The sequence below is a fragment of the Phaenicophaeus curvirostris genome, chromosome 2, assembly GCF_032191515.1.
Source record: "Phaenicophaeus curvirostris isolate KB17595 chromosome 2, BPBGC_Pcur_1.0, whole genome shotgun sequence".
Classification (NCBI taxonomy): Eukaryota; Metazoa; Chordata; class Aves; order Cuculiformes; family Cuculidae; genus Phaenicophaeus; species Phaenicophaeus curvirostris.
Window position 1 is genome coordinate 11,822,000 of NC_091393.1, and position 27,057 is coordinate 11,849,056.

The window sequence follows — 27,057 nt, forward strand, 5'->3', positions numbered from 1 at the left end:
GTCTCCACTTCCACAGCCCTAAAATGTTGAGTCTCATTCTTTCATCTTCAAGGCACTTTGATTCTTTGCCTTTAAGCCAAAGGCCAGGAATATCTGTACAACTCTAGATGACCAAAATCTACTCTAGTATGTGTAGCAATGATGTATGGGCTGTTGAGGTATGGGCAGCTGTGAACAAAACCATTTACCTCCCTAGGAGCAGCTAGAGATAGGTAATCTTCTTTAGCAGCAGCCCACTATCTTCATTAGTCTTCAGTGAGATGCAGAGCAGTGTGGGATGCCAGATGAGGAATTTATTTGGTGTCTCTGTCCATACGTTTGTTAACTATTACCTCAACAGCCAGTTTTAAACAGGAGGAGAAATGAATTTGTGTATCTCATTTTTTGATAGTTGCTGAAAACAGCATCCTGGGAATATATATGGCATGTCAGTGTACTGCAACTACATTCAGTGCAAACACTCTCATTCTGTGCAAACATGCCCACTGAATACGAACATTATGCACATTTTTAAGAGTGAAGGTAATTAAGTAATGGAATACATTTTCTGTAGTAATCCTGTCAATCTCCAACATTTATAATCTTTAATGAAGACTGAAAGGGGCCCTGAGAATAGCAGGAGTCATTGTCTTGATAGTGAAAGTACTTGGTAAAATGGCTTGTGTTTTGTAGTAGGTGAAACTCAATTATGGCTTTGAATCCCTGAAACCAATTCTGTTTGAATGAACAGTAACCTCATTTCTGTTAGTTCACATTGTGTATTTTCACACTGCAGTTTGCTGTTTCAAAAGCAGGACAGCTTGTTTAAATCTGAAATGATGAGTTTCTTCAGCTATCCTGAATAAAAGGCAGAATGCTGAAATCCACTGGAGTATTCCCACAAGAGCTTAATACATTGTAGGATAAACAAAACACGGAAGAGTAAAATCAGTATAATATCCTATCAGTCATAAGCACGAATTGCACGAATGTATGAATCATGAAACTCCGGGGGGTTGTCTTTCCTATATAAGTAGTTAAAATAAAGCTTTCAGCTCTCCTACATGCCAGTGAAAAATGAGGCCTCTTTAAGAAAAAAAAACGTCTTATTCTTGCCTGCCATATGAAGAGACATACCTGGATCTTGTGTAGGCAATTTTAATCTCATATAGATCCCATGGGCTAAAACAAAACAGTATCTGAGTGTAAAACACAACTGAATCCGAGAGCATTGATATTTTTTATGCAGGTGAACTAAAGAAGTAGGGTTTGCCATAACTGCACCATCTTATGCCTTACAGAGTGGGACACTTGTCTGCCTGATATGAAGGAATTGAGAGGTTCACTGGTGCCTCTGGCATCTCCTGTGCCCAACGACAGTGCCAGCTCTGAAAAAATCCTGCTCAGGAGGTGACCCTAACACCCCTTCCTCTGGGGGCAAATGCTGATGGGGTTATTTACTTGAAGATACTGCTATTTACTGGTATACTTAGGCTATGAATACCCTAGATGAGGCAGGGATATGCCTTTTGATAGATGAACTCTTTGGTGCCCTGATCTCTGATTTGGCCTGTGGTTGTTGCAGCAGCGTGCACGTGGATGCTACTGTTTCATTTAACACACACTTTCTCAGCAGATTTGAAAAAAGCTACTGGCAGGCTTGTCAGAAAATTTTGACAATTTGGCCTACTTTAAACTGTACCTTTTCAAAACAACTGAGCATTTAGTCCAAACATTGACATTTTTCCCAGGATGAGTAAAACATCTTTCCAGTAAAAACTGGCAGAAGAAAAATAAAACTAATAGAACACTAGTACTTTGAAAGCACAAAGACCTTTTTATTTATCTTTGAAAGATTGTTTTCCAGATATCTCTGATTTTCATTTAATTCAAAGAACCTTAGTATTGACTGCTACAGCAGTCAATGCTAATTCCAGTACTAATTCCTAGACTATTACTTTACAAAATGTAGTGGTTTTGATAATATTGAGCAAGGAAATAGATTTTGGAAATAAATCAATGTGAACTATGGAATATCAAGGCATGAGAGGACTTCTTTGTGCATGTACGCACCAGAAAGACAACGCCTTTGAAAGAGTTTTAATATCAGGCTTGAGTACTCTTATGAAGAAAACCCAAAACCAACAAACCAAAACAAAATAAAAAAACCCGAAAACCCAGCAAAGTCAACCTTTGAGCTCTGCTTCCACACCCATGCTCAAACTTTGACCAGACTAGTTTTGAGGAAAGATATAAATGAATCAAGATTTGGAAAGGATTACAAGTTTGTCTGGTAGAGATAAGGTCTTGAAGTTCATTTTGAAGGCACTTTTCTTCATGCTGTTGTCAATAGCGGTACTAGTCATTTTGATGCTCAAAGTTACTTCCAACAAGTCTCCATTTACCGTGGGCTGTTTTCATGTAACTAATTTTTTTGGGCTGTGTATGTGTGTGTACACGTGGGCGTGCAAGGCTGAGGTTGGGCTGTGCATGGATCTGATGTCTTTGCATTGATTCATAGCATTTCCCATCCAAGTACAGAGTCCTATGAACTTCTGTCCTGTTCCCTGATGCCTGTTTGGCATCTCCCCGCTCTCCAGTCTGAGGTAACACCCTGCAGAGAAGAACCATAACACACCCAGCACACTGTCAAGTCACCCGACCAGGCTCTGGTGGAGCAGGATAGAGCCTGTGGTTGCCCAGAGCAGCTGCCACTAGCTGCACATGAGGTGATGGGAAGGGAAGGGCACAATGGTCTGAATTCTCCAGAAATTTGTATCTGGAGATGAGCTACTCCATTCACATGCTTGCTTGGTGGAGAACAACTAGGATTATTTTTCAGTCATGTAGCTGCTGTTTCCAGCAAGATAATTGCAAAGTGACACTGAATAATATAATGAAGTTTTCTGGTGATTACTGCCCAGAGATGTCTTTCCATCTCTAGCAGGCAGAAGACAAAAAATTAGGTCAAGATCTCTTAATGTTTTAGTTGCCTTTGGACTATGTACAAGATAGGCTAAGCCAGCTATGCTAAGGCTTTAACAAGCAGAGATGGAGCTGCTGTGCCAGAGGGAGGAGGATGCAGGGCTATTGTACCTCTGTGGAGTCCCAGAGCTCCCCTCACCCAGCCTGTTTGACATACTGTTCATCCAACAACCTGGAAATATTGCCTTTCATTGTACATCTTGCTACAACCTATTGCCTTTTTTTTTTTTTTTATATCGAGCATCTATTTTAATTTTTAACACCATCAAGAAAAGATCGGAAAAAGCACCATGGTGGTACCTGCTGTTTCTTGCTTTACTGTAGATAACTGCCTTTAATGTAAGGATTAGAAAGAAATGGAAGAGAAGAAGAATTATATTACTAAACTTTTCACAACAAAATTATGATAAAATTGTGATTAAATTGTGCTGCATCTTTTTTTTCTGAACTTCTTCTGAGGGAGTTTTTCGGACTACCTCAGCCTTTCCTAGGCTTCTTTCTTTCTGCTAAGGCAATATGAGACAGAAGGCTGCTGCTTATAATACCTAGTGATGATAGCAGTATTTATGTTTATTATGTTTTTAATGAAAACAAACACCTCTGACTGAGTCAACACTAGCTTTTGGACTGAAGTAGCATTGCTGCTCAGAAGTGAATTCCCTGATTGTTTGTAGGTACCACACGTTGGCTGTGTTGGCAGAGCAACTGTGGCACACAAACTCTGTTCCTCTTGAAAAAAAACCAAAATTAAACTGGAAGTTTTGTTCCAGCTGGGCACCAAATGGGCAAAAGTTCTTAGTGTGGATACAGCCAAAGAGTCACAGTTTTTTGCTTTTTTTTCTGCCAAAGAATGTATGTTCCTCTTCTAAGCACCATGTCTTGGGCAAAAGGGAGGCAGAATGATGTTACAGTCAAGGTGCATGTAGTTCAGTCAAGATAATACTGACAATTCTTAAATTCAGCAGAATTTGCAGAGAGCGCTATGCGTCTGAGCTTAATGAACAGCTCACATTGAAGACATTGTTATAAACAAATTACACAAATCCATTTACATACACAAATCCACACTTAGTGTGATTAAACTTCATTTGTTCTAGACCAGGACAGAGAGTATGGGTGAGGTGAAGAGACTAACTGAACAATATTGTGCGAACATACAGAAAGACATGGTTTACATCACACATCTTGTGTTCCTATTAATTGCTTGGGCAGTACAAAAAACTTGTGCGAGTAATACGATTCAAAATTTTATCAATGAATTACTGCTCACATTGACAAGTTAAAAAAACACTTTTCCTTCCAAAAGTATGTATTTGTCATTAAAGGGACAGAGCATATTCATGAGCTGAATTAACAGTTTTATTAGCAGTAACATTATCAATACCAGCCATAATCAGAACGATCTTTGTAATTGTAATTCATGCAAATATTTCTAAATTAATTACAATGTAATTTGCCCTAATACAATTTATTGCTACAGTTATTAGTGAATTCTACTGTTTTAAAGCAACGTGGGCTTTTACAGGCAGTAGGGCAGAAGAGCAAACAATCTAGAATACAGAAATATCCTAGATAAAGTACTGTGCTGATGAAGTTCTATTTCCACTATATTTAGAAAGTTTATTAAAAAAAAAATGCACCCTCTATCTAGTGTCCATTAATTAGGGGAAGAGAACGCAGCCACCCTGTATCGCCCCAGGAGTGGCACCTAGGGTGCGGTGGAGGTGCTTCATCAGGTGCAGGGTGGAACCGCTGCTCCTTGTCTCGCACAGCAGCTGTTGTCAACCTATGCTTCTGCTCTGTGGTTATATTTGAGTGATGAATTGACACCAAAAACACTGGCAAATTAATCTCTCTTAAGACTCATTTTGGAGTTTTAGAAAGCAAGCATCTTCTATCAGGCCTGGGCAACACGTGGGAATGATCTCCATCAATCATGTGCAATGAGACAGGAGCTGGTTAAAGAATGTATTTCCCATTTACATGCATACGTATAAATATTTCTCAGAAATCTTATGCATATTCTATTACTTTCCAAGGTCTAATTTTAATGCTATTATGAAACTTCACCACAGTCAGAATTGCTAATTTGGAGCTGGCTCCATCTCTTTGCTTGACCTTGCCTTTGAGGTAAGGGGAGACTGTAAACAGAGGTGATTACAGAAGAAGACACATCTGCTCACCACAGACTAGGAGAAGTCTGGCTGGAAAGCTGCCTGGAGGAGAGGGACCTGGGGGTGTTGGTTGACAACCGACTGAACATGAGCCAGCAGGGTGCCCAGGTGGCCAAGAAGGCCAATGGCATCTTGGCTTGGATCAGAAATGGCGTGACCAGCAGGTCCAGGGAGGTTATTCTCCCTCTGTACTCGGCACTGGTGAGACCGCTCCTCGAATCCTGTGTTCTGTTCTGGGCCCCTCACCACAAGAAGGATGTTGAGGCTCTGGAGCGAGTCCAGAGAAGAGCAACAAAGCTGGTGAAAGGGCTGGAGAACAGGCCTTACGAGGAGCGTCTGAGGAAGCTGGGGTTGTTTAGCCTGGAGAAGAGGAGGCTGAGGGGAGACTTCATTGCCCTCTACAACTACCTGAAAGGAGGTTGTAGAGAGGAGGGAGCTGGCCTCTTCTCCCAAGTGACGGGGGACAGGACAAGAGGGAATGGCCTCAAGCTCCGCCAGGGGAGGTTTAGGCTGGACATTAGGAAAAAATTCTTCACGGAAAGGGTCATTGGGCACTGGAACAGGCTGCCCAGGGAGGTGGTTGATTCACCTTCCCTGGAGGTGTTTAAGGGATGGGTGGACGAGGCGCTGAGGGGCATGGTTTAGTGTTTGATAGGAATGGTTGGACTCGATGATCCAAGAGGTCTTTTCCAACCTGGTGATTCTGTGATTCTATGATTCTATACTTCACACAACCTGTTACCATTTTCAAAGAAGGAGCAGTGTCTGGGAAAACACCGTTTTCAAGGAAACATGCTGTCGGAAGGACATTCCACCTAACTTCCAAAGAATCATAGAATAGTTTGGGTCGGAAGGGACCTTAGAGACCACCTAGTTCCAACCCCCCTGCGATGGCCACACGTCCCACGAGAAGAACGCAATTACTTAGCTAACACCTAACTCTGCTTTAGGTTGAATACAAGAGATCGCCCCCTTTTTTTTTCACAGCCACCCCTCCCTGTATCCGGACTGAAGCGTCCCCGCTGCCAACAACCCAATCACCGCTCCCGCAGCGCCGCAGAGCGCGCGGTGCCCGGCAGGGGGCGCCCTTGCCACACGGCTGCGATGCGGGGCGGGGGGGGGTTCCCTGCGGTCCCGCCCTGCGCCGCGGGGCTGGGGTGGGGGGTGGGGGGTCAGCGGCAGCGGGACCCCCGAGGTTGATTAGGGTGCGGGATAAAGCGTCCCAGCTCGCCCGGGGGCGGCTTTTCCCCGCGCCAAGCGGGGCACAGAGTCTCCCCGGCTCCATCCCGTGGTGGGGGTTAGCGGGGGGGGGGGGGGGGGAAGGTTGCTAAAAACGGGGGGAGGGGGTATTTTAAGGTCCCCCCCCGGCTCCCGTTGGGCTTTTGGGGAGGTGTCGGGTCTCCGGGCGCCCCCACTGGCTCCTCCTGCCGCGCATCACCGAGCTGCGAGCGGTGACGCAGCGCTGCCCCCCCCTACCCCGCGCAACTTGCGCGCCGGGACGGGGCTGCGCTCAGTGTGTTTTAAATGGCAACCGAATGTGTATCCGGCACCGAAAAGCGAGCAGATCCAAACACAAATGTTAACCTAATTAAAGTGTCATTGAAAATAATAATAAAAAAAAAACTATCGGCGCTTATATAGGACGCGCATATTCGGCGTGTTGTTTCTTCCCCCCGCTCCGCAAGGTACCGAAGTTGTACTTTCCAGGCAGGATGCTCCCCCTGGAAGGCAGCGGCTCCTTCGGGATTTCTGCTCCGCGCCGGCGGGGCGGGAGAGCCGGGCGGGCAGGGCGCGCAGCCCCGCGCGCAGCTCTGAAAATCGCGGGTCCAGAGGCTGCGCGGTTCCCAGCACGCAGCCCGGGATCCTCGGCACCTGCTCCCGCGCTGGTGTTAAGTTTGGCGTCGCCTTGGGATAACCGGGAATGTCGGGTGGGGGGGGGTGGGGAAGGGTGGTGTAAGAAAGAAATGAATGGCACCTCGGGTCCGCGATCCCCGCAAGGAGGGAGGAGGAAGAGGGAGGGGGTTGACCTGGCCGCCCGCCGGCCCGGAGGATGCTCCGCGCGGGGCGGAGCGGCCCGCGGGCGCTCGGGGCGTGTCGGGGGCACCGGCTCGGCTCGGCCATGCAGATGGAGGGGGCGGGACGCGGGAGCCGTGACTCGGGGCCCCGGAAGAGCGGAGAAACCCCGTATAAAAAAAACTACTGGGGACCTTTTCCCGGGCAGAACTAGGGAAGCTGCGGAGGCGGCGGGCAGAGCGGCGGCGGCGAGGGCTCTGCAGGTCGGGCGCTTTCCCCCTCTTGCCCTGCAGCACCGCCTGGCCCCGGGGGAATTTTTTTTTAATTAATAAATAGTTGTCCCTTTCCTTCCTCCCCCACACCCCCTCCGCTGGAAGGGGCGGCGGTGCGGGGTGGCTGCGAGGGGCTTTCCTCCCCCCCCTTCTATCCTTTCTCCGCTGGAGCTGCGGTGCCGCTGCTTGACCGCTCGCTTTTTCCTCCTCTTTTCGCCAGGCGTGGAGGGCGCGGGGCCCCGGGGGGGCGGCGAGGAGCCGGAGCGGTGCCCATCCATCCCGGGCACCATGGCAGACGACGAGAAAGCCGGCGGGGTTCCCGCGGGCGGCTGCGAGAGCGCGCGGTGCAACGTGCTGAGCTGGGAGCAAGTGCAGAGGCTGGACCGCATCCTCAGCGAGACCATCCCCATCCACGGCCGGGGCAACTTCCCCACGCTGGCCATGCAGCCCCGCCAGATCGTCAAGGTGGTGCGGAGCCGGCTGGAGGAGAAAAGCATCGCCCTGCGGGACGTGCGGCTCAACGGCTCGGCCGCCAGCCACGTCCTGCACCAGGACAGCGGGCTGGGCTACAAGGACTTGGACCTCATCTTCTGCGCCGACCTCAAAGGGGAAGCCGAGTTTCAGACTGTGAAGGACGTGGTCTTGGACTGCCTCTTAGATTTCTTACCCGAGGGGGTGAACAAGGAGAAGATCACGCCGCTCACCCTCAAGGTAAAGCTGCCCTCTTGCCCGCGGGCCGCGGCCGCGTTGCCCCCCGCGCTTGAAAAAACCGAGGAGGAGTTGGCAGGGAAGCCTCCCTGGCTCGGGCTCCTCAGGATTAATTAATTAGCCTTCCCCCCCCCTTCTCATCCTGCGGCATCGCGGGCCCGTTCCCGGCTCAGCCGCCGCTGGTGCCTGCGGGCAGGAGACGCCGCCTGCCAGGCGGTTTTCTCCTATGCAAAATGCCTCTCCCTCCCTCATTTTGCTCGACTTCATCAGGCCGAGTGGCAAATGCCTTTAATATTCTTTTTTTTTTTTTTCCTGCGGAACCTGCAGCGAAAGAGCAGGAACTGAGGGGAGTGGACACTTGCTAAGCTTTTTTTTTTTTTTTTTCTTTTGTGGAGGAGAGAGAGTAGTGGAAACAGGAAAAAAAAAAAAAATTTGGAATCTGATTGTAGCCGTGACCTTTTCTGTGTGGGTGCCTGGCTGGCATACGTGCCACGGGCTTGGTGTGTAGATGCATTTAGAAGTGATTGAAGGAAGCAGGGCTGCCCTATGCTTCCCTTGCACACACAGTCCCAGGAGAGCGTGCTCCCCGATCATCCTCTCGCAATGACAGCACTCCAAGCGCTCTACATGATGCATTTCTCCTCTGGTTTGTATCTGCAGGCTCCGTGAAATCCTTTATGAAGCGCTAGGACGGGGTGGAGGTGGGGAGGAGTGTGAATGAATGCAGTGGAGGGGAGATTTCTTGCATCTTTTGTTTGCTCATTTTGTCTTTCCAATTATAGGAGGCTTATGTGCAGAAAATGGTAAAAGTATGCAATGATTCAGACCGATGGAGTCTCATCTCTCTGTCCAACAACAGTGGCAAAAATGTGGAGCTGAAATTTGTGGACTCTCTGAGGCGGCAATTTGAATTCAGTGTCGATTCCTTTCAAATCAAGCTGGACTCCCTGCTGCTCTTTTATGAGTGCTCAGAGAATCTGATGACTGAGACTTTTCACCCGACTATCATTGGTGAGAGCGTCTATGGGGATTTCCAGGAAGCCTTTGATCACCTCTGCAACAAGATAATCGCCACCAGAAACCCAGAAGAAATCAGAGGAGGTGGTCTTCTGAAGTACTGCAACCTTTTGGTAAGGGGCTTTAGGGCTGCCTCCGAATCCGAGATTAAGTCCCTGCAGAGGTACATGTGTTCGAGGTTTTTCATTGACTTCTCAGACATTGGAGAACAGCAGAGAAAGCTGGAGTCCTACTTGCAGAACCACTTTGTGGGATTAGAGGACCGCAAGTATGACTATCTCATGACCCTTCATGGTGTGGTGAATGAGAGCACGGTGTGCCTGATGGGACATGAGAGGAGACAGACTCTGAATCTTATCACCACGCTGGCCATCCGGGTCCTGGCCGAGCAAAATATCATCCCCAATGTGGCCAATGTCACCTGCTATTACCAGCCAGCCCCGTACGTAGCAGATGCCAACTTCAGCAATTACTATATTGCCCAAGTTCAGACGGTATTCCCTTGCCAGCAGCACACATACTCTACTTGGCTGCCCTGTAATTAAGGGCCAAAATTAGTAGACCCGGTGGGGAGAACGTTTTCTAAGACGTAGGAAGGGGTAACGCGCCCCTGTGAAATGGGGTGTTTTGTGCAATGATGATCTGCTCTAGTTTTCAAGCTTGGGAAAAGCTTGTGGTTCTTCTAATAAATAATGGGAGCATGATCGAGGAAGAACCCCAGAACAATTGGATCCTACCCCAGAGCACAAGAGGCCTGTCATTAAAAGCAACCAGCTTCCCCTGAAATAAGTGAGGGAGGAATGCTTGATGACAATATGGGTTGGCAATATCTGCTCCCATAGCTTTGGCATAGAGAAGGTGGGAAAGCCTTATTTCTTTATTTTTATTCTTACTCTAGAATGGGATCTGTAAAAGGGAGAATATGAAAGAAACAAAAAAAACAACAAAAAGAAAAAAAATCACAAAAAACAGCTCTATATATTCAGGAATTAAAAGTTAGAGGCATAAAGCAGAGATAAGCTGAATAAAAATGTATATTGGAATTACTACATTTGGGGCTTGCAGCAAGTGCCGTCTATGGATTGACTGTGTAGAATGTATAGCTTGCTTGACTAGAACGCTTTACCAGAAACAGCTTGCTCCAAATGAACAGTAGTGGATTGGTACAGTTATAAAAACAAAACACGTACGATGACAAAGTCCATTATTTCCAGCTGTGTGCATGCCTCACGTTTTAAAAATGTGAGAATGCAGGAAAACCAGCTGTGGCAAAAAGAATATTCTCAAGGACCAAAGATTTCACAAATAAGTTATCTGAGTAAAGTGGATACAGTAGATTATATATATATACACACATATATATATAAAAGAAGAGACAGACGTTGCTATATTTGTACACACCAACAGTAATCAAAAGTGCCTGATGCCTTCATAAAATTTGAAGTGAGAAAAAAATATAGTTTTGTGGTTTAACCTTGCATTTTGTTTTATCAGGGACACAAGAAATAATAAAAAAAGAAAACCAAACCCATAAGCTTGTGAATAAGTGGTGGAGGAAATGCCCTATTTTTTTTCTTGGCAAATACCTGTATAGAGTTAATGTTAATGTCAGTGTGCTATTATCTTAGGTACGTGTGTATGTGTGTATATATGTTTGTGTGTGTATATATGTACGTGTTACAGGTGTCTATCTATATATATACACACACAATATATATTAATGTGGTCTAGGAAAATGTAGCAATTAAGGAATGTTTAAATAAAGTACTATGTGTTTTCCAGTTTGCAACAGGATGTCATAGGTCAGTGGGCACCTTGCAGTGAATTTTTAACCCACACCTGAGAAATTTGGAGTAAATGAACCAGTCAGGATTAAGGTGGGATTCAGATAATGTCTTTGGTTGCAAGAACAAGGATTACAGTAATTCAGTGGGTTGCTTGTGAGCCATAATAATTCCACAGATGGAGAAACATATGACTAGCTGATTTTTTTTTTTTAACTACTTTGTACTGTAATGCTATTTTGACATTTAACCCACTAATGTTGTGACTGCATACCTCCATGATGTGTAATTCAGTGGAACGTGGATCAAAGATAGGTTTATTTAAACCCCCTGACAGCTGAAGAATATTGTATTAGTTGGTGATTTGAACACTAATTGTTAATATTTAAAGGAGTATTTTTAATAGAATGCATTATGCATTCCAGGACCACTAGAATTTAGCAAATGTGAAATGAACCCTTTTTAAGAGTGTTGCACGATTGCTTAAAATTATATTTTATATATATATAATATATATATATATTTTTATGCAAATATTAAACATCTTTGATCTGGTTGTCACACTGCATTTACAATTTCAGTACTGTACTTTATTTAAATGGAATCACTTTACATTGGAACAATGACTATTCACTTTCATTTCCTCTCCCAAAAGACCAGCAGGGGGTAAAAAATCAACCTCCCCTGTTGTTTCCACTTCAGTGCCATCTCTGAAGGTGTTAAATTCTTTGTTGGGCTTTGAAAACCTAATGACTAAGTGACACTTGACTCTTAATATTTTTGCTTTTTCTTACTGAGGGGGAAAAAAATAAAAGTAACCGAAAAGGGAATTCTGGCTTTTGACCGAAATACTGGCTGTGCCCTGCGTGGTTGCAGGCAGGGTCTGGTGCTGCAGGAGGCACGGGCAGGGGAGAGGGAAAGGACTCCTGTCCTGGCAGTGTGTTTTCCCCACAGAGCGAGTAGGGTACATCTATTTTTGTCATGCTTTGTACTTTTCACTCTGGAGGCAATTTCACAGGAACCCGATTTGTTTACTGAAGCACCTTCCCTGCGAGTCGTTCAGGAAACGTCAGAGCTGGTTCATTGCCGTTCGCAGCGTGGACTTGTAGACCTTGTCCCCAACCATCCCTTCCTCCAGCGTTGGCTGCAGTCTCCTGAACGGGCTTCGTGTCCCGCAGACCCTGCAAGGTCCCCCTCCAGCCCCTCGAGGCTCCAGGCTGGGGGCTCCTGACCCACTGCTATACTTACCTCTAGGTCCTGGGAGAGTTTGCTAGCAGAAGCTCCAGAGAGGGCTGGGGAAATAGGATCAGCTGGTGATGTGGTATGTCTTCTCTCGCCGCAACTATTTGCAGCAAATGTATGAGTCATCCACTCTTTAAAAAGGGTTTGAGAATCTATAGCTGTGCCACAGCCACAGAATGCTGGTAGGACACAACATAATGTATTTTTCCTTTGAAAGACCTTTTTTTTTTTCCATTGCTTAAAAGAAAGTTTTGATTCACTTTCTCTCAGCTCAAATTTTATTGTGTTTTTTTTTTTTTATGATTGACAGCAGCTAGTTACCTTATAGTGCATGCAGCAGGGCTCTGAGGTAAACTGCACCTTTCAGCGTTTGCATTTTGATACATATATAATATGTTTTTATATATATTATATAGGTATTCTGGATCTGTTTTGCATATGTTGATGATAAAGTGGTGGAACTGGCGGAGCTCTGTTTTATTTGTGACTGGTAGCTTAAAAGGTGCCTGGTGTTAGAGGTGGGAAGAAGGCATGAGTTCAGGCCAAGAGTAAAATAAGAACCCCTTTTCAAAGCTGGTTTATTTCTGCGGTTTGCACACCTTCCCCTCCATAAAGTCTAACCTTTTTTTTAACTGATTTTTCACCTCTTCAGCACACTGGTACTTTTAAAGTTAATGACCGCATTCTTGCTTTGTAGACTTCATTTTTTCCCATCCAATCAGATGTAAGGTTAGAACTTGTGCTACAAGAGACAGTGGCCCTTTTAAAGAGCTGAACTGATTAAAAACGGTGACCTGATTACAGTAAAACTGCTTGTGCCACAGCTGAATTTACTGCTAACCAACAGGTCACTAAACTTGGTTAAATGCAGCGATCGTGAAGCAGCTGAGAGCTTTGAAATGGGTTATTTTTTCTTTTTCTTTAGATGTAGCTGTCCTCCCAAACATAAACACATTGCTTCTAAAAATAGAAGGGCAGTTAGCAGACCAAAAAGATGATATTTTTCTAGTTTCTCTTATTGCACTTAAAATATTTTTTACCTTGCACAAAGGCCTTCACGCAGATCTTCTAAACACCTCTTATTAAATGCTTGGTTTGCATCATATCAGAAGCTCCTACCAGTTCAAAGAAAATGCTTTTCTTTATTTTATTGAGAAAATGAAGTGTGTTAGATAAAACTGCACAGGAAAGGAAGAACTGTAATTGCATATTCAGCTCCTATTTGAATATATTATTTTATATGGTTTTCTTTATGCAGAGTTTCTCTTGCAAGAAGGAAAATCAGTGTACTGTTTTGCTGTTGTAATAATGGTTTGCTAGCAAAATAAATAGTAAAAAAACATCAAAAAAAGCCTGCGAATTTCAAGACAGCTTGGCTAAAGCACTACAGGCTCCTGCAATCTGTAGGAGTCTGTGTAGATTTGCTTTCCCTCAGATTTCCTTACAACTGTTGCCTTCTGCAAGGCATCCTGTTGCAGCAAACTGCTCCTTGGATTGCTCTTTTGGAACATTTTGACTATAGGCTCTATCACAGAGAGAAAAAGAGCTGATGGAAAACAGACTCTAGAGGGAACAGATTGTGAATTTTGTTTACAGCGTCCAATATTTGGATTTTTTTTGTAAATAAAAAGAAGTTATTTTTTTCTATTGATTTGTGTCTGCTGTCTTCCGTGTCTGAAATAGGTCTGGCCTGCTCTTAATGAATGCCAAGTTTGCTTTCATCAAAAAAGGACAAGGGCAGCACTTTTCTAAGAAGAGCAGCGTTCGGCTGCTTTCTGATTGGAGCACAAGATGCTTTGAAAAGCCCTGCCTCGTGCCAGCCAACTTTGTGACTGGCTGCACTCTGCTGTGGAGGAACCTCCTTAGCTGCTGCCAAAAACACTTGCTGCAGCACTGGCTGGGCTGTGCAAAGGGTCCAAAACCTGAAGCAGCGCCACAGCAGCCCTGCACTCGTTGCCTTCCCAGTTTAGATCCTCATGCTGGGGTCTTTTTGTGATGCCTGGGACTTGTGCATCGTCAACCACCGTGCTGGCAGTAACGTGAAGGTCCTGATGCCCTTGAGATGATGAGTACAATAGGGTCCAAAGCCTCCACCTTCCTGTTTTGGCAGGTCTGGGGGACAACAGGGTGCTGTTCCCTGGGCATAAAGGTGGGGAAGTCTGTAGTGGTTGGGTGCTGCTGGTGCTGCAACTTGGAGAGCTGCTGAGGGGCGGGGATGCACATGCCCGTTGGATTCAGCTGCTGAATCAGTCCTGCTCTTCCCGTAGATTCAATGTTTACTCTCCCTCTCTGCCCTACATACAAGGCTGTCCTTGTCAGCAGAGGTATTTTCTGTTTGCTGTGTTTACAGGGGAGATGCCTCAGTAATGAAGGCTAATTTCCTCAAAAGGCACTTCAAGGGAATATAAAATATTAATTTACAATGCTCATGGCAATACTTTTTCAACCAGGGTGCCTCAGACTGACCCAGATTTGAAAAAATTGACGTAAGACTCTGCATGTATGTAGTATAGTAGCTCTTACTAGGCTCATTCACGGGCACTGGGCTTGGAAGGCTCACAGTGGCCAAGCATGAACCTGAATGTGCTTATTGCAGTGATGAGTGAACCTGTATTCCCCTGTAAAAACAAACAAACAAACAAGCTGCTCGGACTGGTCGTTTTTCCAGGCACAGGAGCAGCCCTCTTGCTGAATGCTGGGCGCCTTGTGCACAGTGCCTCTTTTGAAACCTGCTGAGCACAGGACAGGACTGTCAGCCAGCCTGGCTTGGAGAGGGGAATGCGCTCGGCATCCCTGGCCATGCAGCATCGCCTTTCCTTTCACATTGCTGCCAGGAAAGGGAGGGGGATGTGGCCTAATATTTCCTCCTGTTAACTTGCTCAGTTATAAAATATTTTAGGCAATCTGACAAAGGCAGCTGCAATGCCCAAAGACGCAGATGGAAATCAGGGGATTGGAAACCGTCTAAATTCAAATGCCTTGGCATGTCTTTCAAAATCCAAGCCTGAATGGATGCTCTTATGCTTTGGAGTGAGCGAAGTCCAATTTCTCTGCTTAAATTTTGGGGGATTTTTTTGAGAGATGAGTGCCGGTTGAATATCGGGAGTGTTGTGAGTCCTTCCTCCCAAACGGAGGAGGAGTACGATGGGGATGTAGATAGATGAACACTGTGCTTTAGTAGGTTGTGATTTTAAGGAGGGAGGAGTGTTGAAGACTATGGAAGAGGGAAGGTAAAAGCAAGGTGTGAGAATGTGAATTGCCTGAGCAACAACACTGTGGAAAGCTGGAGGATGTGCTGATAGATTAAAGTAGGAGAGAAGAAATGGCTCAAGTCTTTAACTTGTGTTTGACCTGCTAAAATGAGTCTGAACAGGGAAGCTGTCACTTGTAAAGATAAGTAACAGTCTGCAGTTTCTCTTGGCTGCAGCAGCACACTTATTTTATTGCTTTAAAAAAAAGAAAAATCCCCAGGAACCCCTTTTCCCAGGAATGAAGCTGAATGTAGGCTAAATCAACCCTACATCCTCTAGTAAATGTATCTGCGGTCCTGGGAAGGCAATAAATTAATAATGCTGAGTTCAGTTTTATAAACCTGCTCTTGGGAAACCCCCATGAAACCTCTGCAGAGATTTTTGTAGCCCAGTCATGTGCACTTTGCTCCTAAGTGTTTATGTGGATCTGGTAATGCCTTCCTGAAACTGTCATCTAGCATCCTCCTTCATTTTATTTATATGCTTTTCATAAAATTCAGCGCATGTGGCCGTATGCACTTAAGTATAGCACAGTCTATAGGTATGCATTGTAGCATTAGAGCTGGTGTAGTGTTGCAGCAGTTCCCTACACATCTACAGAAGTGTGTCAGAAGCAACTCTGTATGTGGGACTCATATATGTATGCGGGTTCCCATATAAGGAAACCCACATAAAATCAAAATGCGCACTTTAGAGAAGAAATACTAAGCCTTCAAAAGGCCTAGTAAAACATGATAAACAGACTCATCTCCTCCACACATACGTAACCTTAGGCTACTCAGAAATATTGTTTTGTGGATGCGCAATTCCTCCATTTCATGTGGCTGCTATTTCATCGGGATGTGCAATGCCACTACACACAGGAAAATTTTCCTTTTTCATTATTTTGGGCTAAAAGCTATGTCCCAAACACACACCTAAATATTGTGTGCAAACTCAGGTATTCTCCAAGGTAAAAATATCCCTTAGATTCCTGTAATGGCTTAGGAAGCATAAATTCCTGCTTTTCAAAGGACAGTATGCCTAAATATACTTTACCTTCTGTTGAACTTGGCAGTGAATAGCTCTTCTGTGTGAGCAACTCACTTGATAATTGAGTTTGTCTTCCTGAAAATAGAGAAATCTAGAACAGCCAGTGTTGTTAAAAAATTAAAGACTCCATATCGAACCTACACGGGCTTTCTTTGGCTTCTCTCTTGCAGGATGTAGGACAGAACAGAGTCATTTTTAAAATCACAGCTAAAGGTGGTAGACAATGAATAAGTTTCGGGGATATCTAGCTCATCCCTGTCAATGTGCATATGTGGTTACCTCTCTACCATTTGAATGAAGGTGATGAGAGGTGCCTGGAAGGGGAAGGCAGATCTTTCTGAGGGAAACAAACATGGTTCTGTGATGATTTTCTCTCAGGGGACATGTTCCTTAGAGAAGGTGTACTTGAAGAGCACTCTTGTATCCACAGCGGCTGCATACTCATGTTAACTGTGACTCCCTTGCTTGGGTCCTTCCTTCACCTCAAGACATCCATGAAGCTTCTACAGCACATTCTGATGTGGAAAAGTAATTGCAAGGAAATCTTTCTGTAATTGCAACTATTCTTAATTTAAATTATGGTTTAAGGACAAAGTAAAGCCAAAATATTTTTTTTTTTTAATATTTTGTTCTTGAGTAATTTTTCTTTCGCTCTCACTTCCGCATTGCTGTTCTGTCCTTGATTCTCTGCTGCCTTCTCATCCCGATTCTTGCAGCAGAAGTGAAGCAACTAGCACCATGAGCTCCTCAGGCTATCCATAATCCTGCTGGTCCATGGTGTTTGAGCGCTACTGACATAAGGTCAATGGGTTGTTAGGTGAGGTGCAGCAAGAGGTGTGCAATGTCTCTGTGTAAACAGGGGTCCTAGGTGTCCTGTGAAGTGCTCTTCAGAAATATTTGTGTTCCAAGTTCTCCACTACTTGCAGTTCTTCATGACGGGGGAATTATGCATACAGGCTTCTACAAACAGCTTCTTGAACATCTTAAGAAGTGCAAAGTAACAATTAAACTAATTTAAAAATTAACAGAATAACAATTACTATTAAATCAAGGAAAAAAAAGACACTGCAAGATACTTACTAAAAACATCGAGAAACTCTAGTAGAGAAGCTCTTCATCAGCCTGAAGGCTTTTATTTAGGTTGTAGCTGGTTGTTCATACTATTTGCAAACTAGATAGATATCTTTGGGGTAAAATACCCACTGGGGAAGCATATATATCATGTTCCTCGCCTCAGACTTTCTCATTTAGGAAACAATGAGTACATGATAGTTGTCTTCTTTGCGATAGCAGTGTGGACTGTGACTTGCCTGATTTATGTAAGTGCTATTTATAAGTAACCCTATAAATGTCAGCCAGTGGCGGAAGTGAAACCAAGAGCTTGGGTCTTCCTTCTCTTCAGCTCAGAACTGCTTGCTCTCTTGCTGTTTTTATGGAACTGTAAAATTGAATTGCACATTTTTTTAGATTAAGCTTTCCGACATGCTTTTCATTTCTTCCCAACCCTCTCTCACCACTAATGTCAAATATTTAAGGCAGTATTTTCTAATCTGCCAAAGTCACTCTGTGCCAGCGTGAGCTGAAATCACTGTCCCCCGTGGGGGCACAGAGGCATTTGTGCTATGTGCTAGTTGCTTGGGGAGTAGGCACCTTCTTTCTTGCAGCCACGTGGGTCTTTACATATGCCACATTTCATAAAGTTATTAAAAAGTCACAGAAGTCCTTAGAACTTGAAACTAACCAAATTTCACCAGAAACTTAGAAAGCTTCAAGTTTGTCTGCAGCATCTTACAGACTGCTCTTGTCACCTGTTATTCTCTGACCCCGTGAAGGGTATCTGTACTTCATATGCAAATGAGGAAAGCAGTACCTGCCTTGGATCAGGCTATTGTTGTTGCTTGTGTGAAGCCAGCCCATAAGGCAGCAGAGCGTCTGCAGGGCTGGCCCAGTGGCCATCTCAAAGATAATCTACTAAGTAGAGAATAAAAAAGGCTCCAGGTGCTTGTGAGGAACTGCAGCAAATCTTTCTGTGAAATGCACACCCAGTATTGTCTCAACATTGAACAGTACATTTGTTTTCTGGAGTTTTGTGGGCAGTTATCGTGCTTGCCTTAGATCATCTGGTACATTATTTCCATGTTAGTTGTTATGGGTGCGCGTTACTGACTAATACACATAGAAGTACTCTTTAAACTGTGCTCCTTGACTGATCAGAGAGCATTCCGTGCAAGCAGCACAAAGGCTTCTAGAAGATATTCTCCACTGCCAAGAGCTCATTCTTTGAACTCTGAAGATATTTGCATGAGAATCTTTCCTATCTTCTTCCGTCATCCCAGAAATGCCCTCCCACAGCAGTGACAAAGTCCATGAATGACGGGACACATCTGATGAAATTCTGGCCAATGCACCAGACACCTGAGCAAAAGCCAGTAGGACAAGATAAGGTATTTTCTTTGGCTTCAGCTGGCCTTTGGATGCAGAAGTAGCAGCTTGAGGAGGTATGCAGGGAACACAGAGTGTAGATTTGGTAGCTGAGCTTGACCCTAGCATTACTTGCTAGTTCTTTGTTGTCAAATGTTTGCTCTGCAATAGCAACCAAAGGGCATGACCAGGTTAGGACCCATTGTACCAGGCGCTGTGCAAACACCCATGTGCATGTCCTTTTCCTTAGAGCTTCTCTGTGTGGGGTTTTCAATGAGCTTATTCTTTACCTTTAGCTGTCTCATAGTAAGTCAACTCATTTGCTTCTTGCTTTGCTAAGAAAGGAGATATACACTGCAGAAAGTGTTCCAAAAGAGGCAATTTTCATGAAATATCATTGAATTCTGTAAATTTGTTCACTTGCTAAGACTGCCATGTCAAAATCTCAGCTTGCCTTCATGAATAACTGAACCCACTTGCTCTCTTAAAAAGCTGTGCAATCGATGTGATACATTTTTGTCACCGAGAACTGAAATCAGTCCTCTTTCTCTCTAGTCAATGCAGAAACAGGTGCGTTTTTCCCCTTCCCCCAGTCCTGAATTGCAGTCACTTCAGGAGGAGACGTGAAACAACCGTGGAAGACAGTGCAGCAACATTGAATGACTGAAGAGCTAGGAGCTGCAAGTGTGCTGTAGAAGCTAAGCCTGTGCTTTGCATCTCTTGAAACAGAGCTTCCCAAAAGTGAGTGGGTGTCCTCACTGAGTTTATTGCTTTTTACTTTTATGAAGGTGATACCACAGTTTTTTAAATAAATAATAATAAAAAAAAAATTAGTCTTGCTACCAGACAAATGCATCAGGCTCAGGAATTTTCTTAACAAGCAATGATTAACTCCACCCTGCAGGGCTACCTACACCAGCTGGCCAAGAAATTCACCTCCCCAAAATAGTTGCTGTCAATACTTGCTTCATATCCCCTATGAGGACAGGCTGAGAGAGTTGGGGTTGTTCAGCCTGGAGAAGAGAAGGCTCTGTGGACACCTTACAGTAGCCTTCCAGTACTTGAAGGGGGCCCATAGGAAAGCTGGGGAGGGACTCTTTATCAGGGATTGCAGAGATAGGATGAAGGGTAACAGCTTTAAGTTGAAAGAGTGGAGATTTAGATTAGCTATTGGGAAGAAAATTTTTACTTTGAGGGTGTGGTAAGGCATTGGAACAGGTTGCCCAGAGAAGTCATGAATGCTCACTCCCTGGAGGTGTTCAAGATCAGGCTGGATGAGGCTATGGACACTCTGGTCTAGTGGAAAGTGTCCCTGCCCATGGCAGTGGGGTTGGAACTAGGTGCTCTTTAAAGTCCCTTCCAACATAACTGTTCTACGATTCTATGATAAATCCACAACGTGCCAGCCCTAAACAGACAGCAGGAAATCATTATCCTGAAAGACACAGTCTCACTCAGTGTGTATTACCTCCTGAATACATCAAATTGCAGTGTCCAGAAAAATCTTGGTATACTAAGCAATTTATAAACAAAAGTTGTTAGAAAGAGGTTAAATGAAGGCAAATCACTGTATATGATGAGGTTGAAAGGAGGGGAACCTAGTAACAGCTCTTTCTGTAATCCAATAGAATAATTTGAAACTCAGCTTCTGGCCTGTGACCATAGTCCATGAAAGCTGTGTCCTGTGGTTATGGGGTAGTCTGTATTTCCATTATCATCCTGTGTTTTCAGGGTTTATAGTTTGGCTGTAAAAAATGCAGTGAGTCTACGTATGGCTTAAACCCACAAAGGGCAAGAAATTCAGAACGAGGGCTGGAACTCCCCGTTGTGCCAACCCCACCAGGCTACTGCACTGTGCCGTGCCTCCCATCAAGAGGCACGATGGCCTTTGCATGCTCTTCTACATACAGCTGTTTACAGCACAGATGCTGACTAATATGAGCTATTTCATGAATACAGAATTCCATCTCACTGCCTCGTGAAGTATAATGCAGTGTGCTGGTAGAAGTTTGGCTCATGTCTCAGATAAGATAAACATTAGCGGACATTTTCCCTGAGAGCTTGGCAACAAATATAGAAGCTTATTCAAATAAGAACTTTATTTAGTCTCTGAAACACTTATTTATTTCTAAATAAATCCATTTGTTAGGTACAGTTTAAATATCGTGCCAAGGAAGACCAGAATGAGAGCTCTTTTTGAAAAGCATTTCAAATATTCTCATTTCGGTTGTAAAATAGACAGAAACATTCTTATTTGGAAAGGTTGGGATCAGGCATATTTATTTTGCACCAATAATTTCAGATTCAGTTTTTCCTAGACATAGTAAAAGTAGAAATTGGCAAATGTAAAAAAAACCCCAAAACACTGATTTCTTGGGAAGAAACTTCTTTTCTAATCAGACATCTGGCCAGTCCACCGCAGAGAATGTCCTCCTCATACTGGTCTAAGCTGACTTTCCTGAAGAACAGTGATAGCTTATGGCTCAGACTCCTTCCTACATAGTATGGGATTGATGTAATTTCTACTTTCTTCTTTGGACAAATGAAAGTGAAAAGCATGTGAGCTGGGGAAAGCCACCTCCCCATCCTCTTGGGTCCAAAGGAGATTTGCAATACAGACTATAGCTTGCCTTTTCATTGATTACTTCTGGTCACCTGAAAGCTTTGTGGGAAGAATCTTTCCTCAGAGTCTACCGCCCTTGGAGGACACTGGCAAGAAGCACTGGAATAAGCATGGCCAGGAAAGGGGACACCATGCAGTTGGCCTTGACCTGTGTGGTAGCTGTGTTGCATACCTAATTTGCTGGATGTACACCAAGGGAAAGGTAATTTAAGTAATCTTTTTTACAAGAGAGCTGGATTAGGCAAACTTTCTGCTTATGAAGGAGAGCTGGAGGTGCTACTTGATGGGAGTACAGGATATGGGATTTCATATACTGCTTATGATGGGACCTAAACTGGCCAGGGTTTTCATGGAGGCCTGCCTAGGCTCTTTTCTTATAGTGAACACACTGAAACTCCACTTTTTCTTCATGCCTGACCCACAATGCACTCAAGCAGCTGTCCCTGTTGACCACAGTGCTTTCAGGATGCCCAAGGAGCTCCATCTGATCTTGTGTACCATGACCAGAGCCATTCAAACTCATCTCACCCTGGCCTTGGCAGCCAGTTGTAGGCTACAAATAAATCAGAGCATTTCCTATTATTCAGAGAGAACAACCAAAGGAAACAGAGGTGGGCTGTACACTGTGGGGTTGGGGGTCTCAGACCCTCCCGGGGGGCACCCCTGTTTATGACTGGTCCCTGTCAGGACTGGGGATGGTGAGCAAGTCAAAACCTTGGTCAGAAAAGCATTTTTTGGTTCTGGGACTGTACCAGAGAGAGTGGATGGGGAAAGGAAATGGCTTAGATTAGCACACTTGAAAATTACGAGGGAGGTTGACAAGGGGGGGAAAATAGCAAAAACCAGAGGATTTAATGATAAATACACAATTTATTTTGTCTTACCTTCAATTCGAGGCATTTTGTTCCATCTGAGACAGTACAAATTATTTTAAATCTGCTTCAGTTCTTTTAAAAAATTAGGTCAATGTAGAAATAAAAAAAAAAGGGGGTTAACAGAGTAATATTAAGTCTTTTGACATTTCATAGTCTAAATATTTATCTGAAGCTGTGTGGTAAATTTGTTTTGAAATAGCAAATTTTTCTGGCAGCGTGTACATGCATATATATGTGTGCACATGTGGTTGCGTGCACATAAAGACTGAATAATGTTTCTTAAGATTTTCTCTGCTGCTTCTAATTATATGATTTAAAAGGCAACTTAGCTAAGGCCTATTCAGTCACTGTTCAGTGGCTTCTGTGCAAAACCAAGTCTTCCTCACTGGTTGTCTTGTGCTTGAAGGAAGGAAGTATGTCTCAAGGAAGTCATCTATAAGGACATCTTCTGCTCATCACCAAAACCTACGTATTAACATATTGCCTGGAGAATTAGCATATATAGTATTTTCCGTCTCCAAGTGAAAGAGTCCCAGGAGGGCTATGTGTGAAAACTCTCCAGGAAGTTTCTTCACTGTTGTGTCTCTTTCTGTTCAACTTGAAAGCCATGAAATGCAATTTGGCTCATAGATTTTGGGGCAAAGCAAGAGCAAGTATATGTTCCTCATTAATGTCTTATGGCCCAAACTTCCTCCTTGTTTAGTCCTCATATATGAAACCTGTTAATTTCCTCCTTAACCTCCAGTGGCCTTCCTTTTTGTATAATGCCTGCATGAAAATATCTTTTCCCCTCCTGTGCTAAATCTAAGCATTTTGATGCTGAAATATATTTTGTTCTGTCAAATTATTTTTTTTTCATCAATAAGCCCTTGATTATCTATTTTTAAGGAAAAAAAACAACCAAACCACAAATAGGAAAAGTATATCTCCAATAAATACTCTGGCACTGCTACCGTAAGAGAAAGTTAATCCTCATAGCCATTATTATGTCTTCAGATTTTTTCTCTGACATTTATTAAGTTTTCATGAAAGGCAGGGGGATTTCTTTTCCCAGTGGAGACTTTCCAGCTAGCTTTACAGGCATGTGATTTTTGGCAAGAATCCACAAAAAGATGTCTTCTGTCAGAGCCCCACTGTCACAAAGACTGCCTGGAGAATTTTAGCTTCCTAGCAAAAAAACGTGTCTATGGAAGCATTTCCAGGGAAGTATTGAGGGCTTTGGTGCCTCCCACCCCTCACCCGGTCCTACACACCTGCTGCAGACCAGCATTTCCCTGTTGATGTTTTGGGGGGTTTGGGGAGCGGGCAGAAACTGCATCAAAGTCTGAGGGTACCTGGCACAGCAGCCAGGTCACTCATCTTCTCTCAGGGGTCCTGGCCCATTATGTGGAATATCTGAACCTGCTGGAGTGAGGCAGGATGGAGAAGAGGTGAAATGGCAAAAGGCATTTATATAGACTGTTTCCAGGGCTGGGGGAGTACTTCTTGGTGCTGTCAATATGTAACTAAAACTATCAGTTCTTTTAATCCCTCTGTTGGAGAAAATGGGTGGGAAGAGCTGGTAGGAATATTCTGCATTGTCCGCTTGCCCAAAGGCAGGATCAGCAGTTCTTAAACTGTTCCTTACTGTGCATTTGCAGCCTGAGCAAACAAATATCTAACATATTTTCTTGCAGCAAACCCTTCATGTTGAGTGGGAGAAAGTTAGCTTGTGCTAGTTCCTCCACCCCTGGAGTCTTCTGCCCTAGCTGGTCAGGCAACTACGAGCATGTTCACCACTTCCTCGTCAGGACCAGGCGAAAGGAAACCTATTATATTCCATAGCTGACAGATAATTAGTGTTTCATATCTGAAACTAACAGGAAACAACGTGCTTTGAGGATGGGTACAGGAAAGTGATTGGTGTATCTTGTCAGGATCTGGCCAGCAGGGAAAGAATGGAAAGATTTAAAAATTTTGCACAGCAGATGCAGGGAGAAAGGATCTGCAGAGTGAACACTTCTTCAAGCCAGCAGGTCTGTTTGCCCTATAAAATTTCACGTCTTCTGAGGCTTTGAGATGGCTTGATACCAGAACTGGAAGAGGCTGTTTTAAGATAAAGGTATTTTGCTTAAGGCACCAAGGAAAAAGTAATGGCAGAATGGACATCAAACATTATTGGTTGTGTTTCCTGATGCCTCTGTCTTGTGACCCTTGGTGTACAGCTATCTGCTTGGTGTGACTGCAGCAGTTAGTAGCTGGGTAGCTGGAGGGAGGCTGTGCACAGGTGACATTGCAGCACCTACCGCCTCAAGCTCATTCTTGCCCAGGAGAAGAAGAAGAGGTGATGTGAAATCCAGAAGCAGAGGATTGAGCAACAGAGATGGGTTCTGCTGGGGAAGTCTCCAGGGTTGAGGCTTGAGCATCAAGGTGGCTCATTCCTTCTCTGTGTTTTTGTTCTTTCTTTTGAACTATGACAGTGTTAGAATTGCTGTAAGAAAGCTCAGTCCTGCAGACCTGTTTTGTGTGTACAGTTACTGGAGATGGATATGGAGGATTAGCTTCCTGCACCATATCCTGCTTTCAAACCTGCTTTCCTATCTCCCCTATACGGCTTCCCACATACTGTACTGGATTCTTTCTTAAAACAGTAGATCCTCAGCTTCATCCACAGACTAGTCCTGACAACTAGCTCCCCCAAAACAGTGTGGTAAGTTCCCATCCTTCCCTTTCTCTCCCACTCCTTGCACTCTCTGTTTCTCAGCCTTTGGATACTTTTTAACCTTCTCGTGTCATACCCATGCTACCTGGCACGTCTCAATGACAAACTCGTGTCCTTCAGGACATGTCCCTCATAGTGTATCCTGATGTTTTTGGGGTGCCTAGCAGCTGAGTGTTCCTCTCCCATTTATTCTGAGGGGGCCACAACTGTCCTAAACAGAAGTGGTTTTTTTTTTTGGGGGGGGTGGGTGCATGGGTTGTCACTTTTGCGCTATTATGGTTTATTTCAGAGTGTCTTTTCTTTCTGAAAAAGGCTGTGAAGTAAGAAAAGTGATTAGGAACCTGTGGAGAACAAATTCAAGCTGCTATGCTAAGGAGTGGTGCAGTTTATCGGTTGTTGTAGAGACTCAGCTGGCACATGCATTTCACATTGCATTTTAACTCCCAGCTATGTCAGGAGCCCTACTCGCTCAATAGATTTTATTTGCTTCCTCCTTAGATGCTTAAGAGAAGTTTGAAACTTGTTATTTGTTGGAGCAGTGTTGGTTCACTTCTGATATGTGCAATACACGCTTGGTGTGTCCTACCCCTCACAGCTTTGATTCCTAGAGCTAATAACCAACCGCCTATTTTAAAAAATAAGGCTGCAGATTTCTGTGACCTGACAGAGCAGGACTAAGGGATTGAGAATATTGAGAGGACATCTTACTCCTGTAAAAAAAATTTTTTTCAATATCTGGACACTCTTTGCAGAGCACTCTGGCTTTAGTAGAGGGAGTAGAAGACAGGATGAAGGAATATCCAGGTTTTTATTGGTATGGGTCTAATTTTGAGAGCCTATCTTAAGCATGTAGCATCTGTAGTCTTGTCATTTTTCTCAGAGGCTTGACAGAGACTGTGTTTCAGTGTCTCCTTTCCTTTGGCCTGGTTAATGGTTGGCAGTTCATACTTTACCTGAATCAGCCCTGTTTCCAGTCACTCTCCTCCCGTTAGTCCCTGAGGTCAGATTACTCTTTCGCCACTTTTAACTCCTCAGAGATTTGTTCTCATCTTTGGACCTTGGCTGCAAACAGTGCAGGTTATACATAAATTGTAATGAGAACCACAGATATTTGTTCAGCGCAATATAAATGCAAAATTCAATAGGTCATGAGATACCAAACACCCTCAGAAAAAAAACCTTTTGGGAGTCAGTCACTTGTCTAGAGTTTCTACCAATAAAGGATGCCTTAAATCCCCTATTCCTTTTCAAGCCGATTACTTGGCAAGGTCTATTAACACTTTGCTATTCTTTGTGTTAGGGAGCCTGAGTGCCAAACTTCGTCACATCTGGAATTGCACGTGTTAGCCAGCAAACTCTTTTCTTCACAGTTAAAACTGAGCTAAAAATTTCCTTTAGCCAGCTGGGCATATTGGAGAATATGATACAGTCCTGAGGTTCTGTTGGTAAACTGAAAATGGCAGTGGGTGGCATTACGTAGGAAAATGCAAAAAACAAATGCAGCATCACTAAGAACTATAAGTACTGAGAAATCTGAGAAATAATAAGCACAAAACTTAAAGCTACACTGAGGCCTATATTTTATTCTGTAAATTGAATCCTACATGGTTGTGGAATTGCCTAGAAATAACAAGTAACAATAGCATGTTGATGAGAAATTAGAATATTGGTAAACGCAGTCTCCATTTTCTGAAGAGTGAGCAAAACTTAATAGTGAGAAAAGCAGATCTGTAGGGCCAAACCCAATGATTTACCATTGGCTTCAGTGGGACCTGGACTTGTTTCTTGTTCTGTAATTGGAACAATTAAATCCAGTTGTGGCAACAGCACAACACCCTCAGCTTTCTCTGCTTCCTCTCTGCCAGTGCTGGGTGTTTGGCATTCCAGGGTATGATTACTTGCAGACTCCTGGTAATTTCAGCCCCTCCAAGATGCCTACAGTTTCTATTGTGAGAAAAAAATAAAGTCTGCAAACAGCCC

The 27,057-nt window shown here is 44.0% G+C and overlaps 2 protein-coding genes across 2 annotated transcripts in view; both read left to right on the plus strand.

The window, feature by feature from the left end:
- The window catches only part of IBTK (inhibitor of Bruton tyrosine kinase), a 673,576-nt gene that overhangs the window by 214,227 nt on the left and 432,292 nt on the right, over window positions 1–27,057 (plus strand). The gene's annotated exons all lie outside the window — the stretch shown is intronic.
- Window positions 7,380–11,789, plus strand: TENT5A (terminal nucleotidyltransferase 5A). The gene is made up of 3 exons (XM_069851308.1): window positions 7,380–7,414; window positions 7,644–8,134; window positions 8,914–11,789. The coding sequence occupies exons 2-3, from the start codon at window positions 7,712–7,714 to the stop codon at window positions 9,691–9,693; spliced, it is 1,203 nt and encodes a 400-aa protein (XP_069707409.1). The 5' UTR covers window positions 7,380–7,414; window positions 7,644–7,711; the 3' UTR covers window positions 9,694–11,789.